Source organism: Orbicella franksi, unplaced genomic scaffold (assembly GCF_964199315.1).
Source record: "Orbicella franksi unplaced genomic scaffold, jaOrbFran1.1 SCAFFOLD_30, whole genome shotgun sequence".
NCBI classification, from domain to species: domain Eukaryota; kingdom Metazoa; phylum Cnidaria; class Anthozoa; order Scleractinia; family Merulinidae; genus Orbicella; species Orbicella franksi.
The window spans coordinates 77,953-82,052 of NW_027670758.1; the positions used below are offsets into that span (position 1 = coordinate 77,953).

General features: G+C 41.7%; 1 protein-coding gene across 1 annotated transcript; it reads left to right on the forward strand.

Moving 5' to 3' along the window:
• The first annotated feature begins 3,016 nt into the window (after window positions 1-3,016).
• Window positions 3,017-3,430, forward strand: LOC145474673 (uncharacterized). The gene has a single exon (XM_081455173.1). It carries the CDS (start codon window positions 3,017-3,019, stop codon window positions 3,428-3,430), a length of 414 nt encoding a protein of 137 aa, XP_081311299.1.
• The last annotated feature ends 670 nt before the right edge of the window (window positions 3,431-4,100 follow it).

Sequence of the window (4,100 nt, forward strand, 5' to 3'; positions counted from 1 at the left end):
TTACTGTTAACGCTTCTTTGTTTATAGTTTCTTTAAATTGGCGGATTTCCTTGACAGCTAATCTGGAGGAAACTGATACGAACTTGATGCTGAGCAGGGTATATGTGAACAATCGACAGCTGCCGCCGCGTGGGCCGTGGGCAGTAGTAGCGGTTTTGGGCGCGGACATAAGCGGGCCTCCAGGCGATGACGCTAGATGACTAAAACAATAGTCAAAACATGAAACTGGATAGATTGTTTGTTTCTGTGTCCGGTTTTGGGCTATTATGGCTTAAGTTCCGGTATTGTAAGTCTATCAGGAGAGAACAACGAAAACTGATTCAGATCGAAACGGGATTGATCGTGAAGCCATTTGTACTGCGACGGAGCTTTTTTCTTTCAAACAGATCTAGAGTTGTTCTTTTATGCATTGAACATCTGTTCCACTGTATTTATACTAGCTTGGGTAATTATATTGTGGGCTATAGTATATAACTATCTTGTATTGGCAAGTCCGGGTCCACTGGAGGTCTAGTCTTCTAGTCTGCAAATCAGCAAATACGGCCGCCTCTCGTAGCTAGTAGACGTTTTGTCTGCTTTGTCGCTTGAATATTCACAAAAGATATGTCTCTAGCTACCGAACGGTTAGTAGATGCGATGAGAGCTGAGTGTATAGGAACCCTTCATCGCATGATTAAATATGTCATTAATATCGACAAGTCTGTGACAATCGCTTGAAATGAGTGATAACAAGAGGGTAGGTGGTCAGTAAATTGACGTCATAAAAGCGTAAAGCGAAAGTTGTAACGGGAAAATATAGCATTTTCAGCTCTCCTTCGATCCCAGGGCCTCTCGTATTGGAAGTAAATAAATAACAATAATAAAAAAATAACAAACTAATATTTTAAGAGGAGACCTCCAATCACCTAGAGATGGTTTTCATCAAAGTTTAAAATGCACGTTAAATGTCTAAAATACAGAAGTGATAAAAGCTAAAAACGTAATACTAAAACTAAGGTTTAAAACTAGAACTAGAACTATGTGAGAGAGTGAATCTCCGATACAGGTCCTATATACTGACTAAGGTAGTTCTTCCTCGGATATTACTCGCACGTTGCGTGGATGTTTTCGTGGAGGATCCATCTGTTTATGTTTCGTTTCGTTTCGTTTCGTTTCAAAGCAAGGTGAACCTCCAACGCCGTGGGGATGTCTTCTTGGATAGTTTGATTACAAGTAAAGGAGCTTCGGCTCTCCTTATGTTTTAATACATTTCGAAACTTTTATAGGAGTTTAAACTGATGACTGGTAACAGTGTAATACCTCTCCAGTTCGTACATTCGCGTAGGTCACCCTTCTTGGGTAACTTTACCATCAATCCTCTATTCCAACTTTTTGGTGTTACGCCCTCTTCCTTCACCTTGTTAAACAGTTTTATTAGTTCCTGCGTTCTCTCATCTAAATCTGTTTTTAGAAGTTCGGCTACTACGTTATCGAGTCCAGCTGCCTTTCCATTTTTCGTTGCTTTTATAGCACTTTTCACTTCGGTTGGTCGAAATGGTCCAATATCAAATTCTGAATAGAACCTTGCCCTGATGATCCTACTACTTTCGGGTGTCCACTCCATAAGGCATTTAGCCGCTTGCTGGGACATCATAATTGCCACACCTCCTTGATGAATCTCTTCATCACCGCTGTAAATTAGTACCTGCCCTGTGTTTAGTTTTAATTTTCCGCTTCCTCTCCACCTGCATTCGCTGCTACCCAGAATGTCCAACCTATATCTTTCCATCTCTCGTGCTACTTGGCCAGCGTTTCCAGTCTCAAACATTGTTCTAACATTCCAATTTCCAATCCTGGTTTCGAGCTTCGGATTCACGATCGAAGCTGTCGGCTTTTGGGTTTCCTTTCGGGTTTGACCCAAATGCGTCATTCTGCTACTGTGAGCCCTCGTCGTTTCACCGATTTTGGTAGCAATTTGAATGTCTTCCGTTTCTGTAATAAACTTGTTTTTACGGGAGTGGCTTATCAACCCCCAGCCCAACCCCCAACCTAGGGGACCAGAGAGGTCACACTTCGTCTGGCCTCTACCCTTCGACCTGTTCGGTATGGGTGACCCTACCAGGAGTACAAGACTCCAGCCGACATAGCTCTAGGGGTCACTGAGACACGCAAACCATCCCACCGCGATAAGGTGGTGATCTCGTGGGATGAAAGAGTGTTGATAAGTAGAATCAAAAAAGTTGTCGACAACATCCTGAGGAAGGAACAAGCAGGTTTTCGAGAGAACAGAAGTACAATTGATCAGATCTTTGCTCTCAGGAATATACTTGAACAAGTTAATGAATGGAACGCAATTCTGTACACCCATTTCATAGACTTTGAGAAAGCGTTCGATTCTGTACATGGAGAAAGTCTGTGGAACATCATGTCAATGTACGGAATCCCAGAAGAGCTCATCGAATTGGTGAAGGCGATGTACAACAACTTTGAGTGTGCAGTTCTAGATGAGGGTGAAACAACAGAATGGTTTCAAGTCCAGTCAGGAGTAAAGCAAGGTTGTGTCATGTATGGTTTCCTATTTCTACTTGCAATTGACTGGGTCATGAGCAGAACTACGGAAGGTAGAAGAACTGGTATACGATGGAAGTTCACCTCGATCTTAGAAGACCTAGACTTTGCAGACGACATCGCTTTGTTGTCGTCTAGGTACGTCGACATAAGAGATAAGACCAACAGACTAGCTGATGAAGCTGCAAGAGTCGGTCTTAAGATCAATGCAAAGAAGTCAAAAGTCATGTGGGTGAATGCCAAAAACGACCAACGAATAGAGATTAATGGTGAACAGGTAGAAGAGGTGGAAGAGTTTGTGTATTTAGCCGCACTGCTGGACAAAGAAGGTGGAACAACCAAGAACATACGGCATAGGCTGAGTAAAGCTAGACAGGCTTTTTATAGGATGTGAAGAATATGGGGCACCAGTGAGATTGGCAGAAAGACGAAGGTACAATTGTTTAAAACAATTGTTAGGTCAGTTTTGATGTATGGCTGTGAAACTTGGAAACTTACGAAAACAGAAGCAAAGAAGCTGGACGGTTTCCAATACAAGTGCATGAAGAGGATTTTAAGAATAAGGTGGCCTCAGACCATCTCCCACCAACAAATTCAGGAGAACACAGGAGTGAACAGAACGAGCGATGAAATCAGACGTAGAAGATGGAATTGGATCGGACATATAATGGGGAAAGACAAAGAGGAACATTGCGTCACAGCTTTGGAATGGAAGCCAGAAGGGAAAAGAAGGCCTGGCCGACCCAAAACAACATGGAGGAGAATGGTTGAAAATGAAAAGAAAACAGCTGGGTGGCAGTCATGGGCGAATGTCAAAAACCTCGCAGCAAACCGTAGTGGTTTGGAAAGAGAATGTCAAAGCCTTATGTGCCTTATGGCATAAAGAGATATAGGATAGGATAGGATAGGATAGGAGTTTAAATAAGAGAAGGATGTCCCCTGCACAAACAATAACAACTGAATGAAAGGAAGAGAAATGAGTAGCCAAAGGAGTGCAAAGCAAACAAATGCCCAAACACAAGCTTGGCAAGACGCTCTCTGCCCAAGCAGCAAAAACAGTTTACGGCAAGAACGCCAAAGGCAACATCGATTAAAAAACGACCTAGTATTCAACCTACGAATCTCGCGAGAATTTAGATTTATTCAGTTTGTCTATACTGTCAGAAATATCCCCGGAAAAATTTCCGTATAACCCCATACATGTATTATGCATGAAGAAGAATAAATTATGTATGCGCTCTATTGTTTTTCAAGACAGTAGCGACTCCCTAAGGTATTGAATATATACACTGATAATGAATAAAAGAGGATTTCATTGCGCTATCGCGCGCTGTCTTTTCGCCGATTCTCTTCTTCCCCTAGCTCAATTCTTCTCTCTTTTTCTTCTCCATATTACCCAGGCTCCGTACGCATTTCTTTTCTTTTCTTTTAACTTTTATTTTATGATTATTCTTTATTGTTTATTTACACACGACCCCACAAGCTGCAAGCTTAATTACTTATCGTGTTTAAATAAAGGTTACTTACTTACTTACTTACTTACTTACTTACTT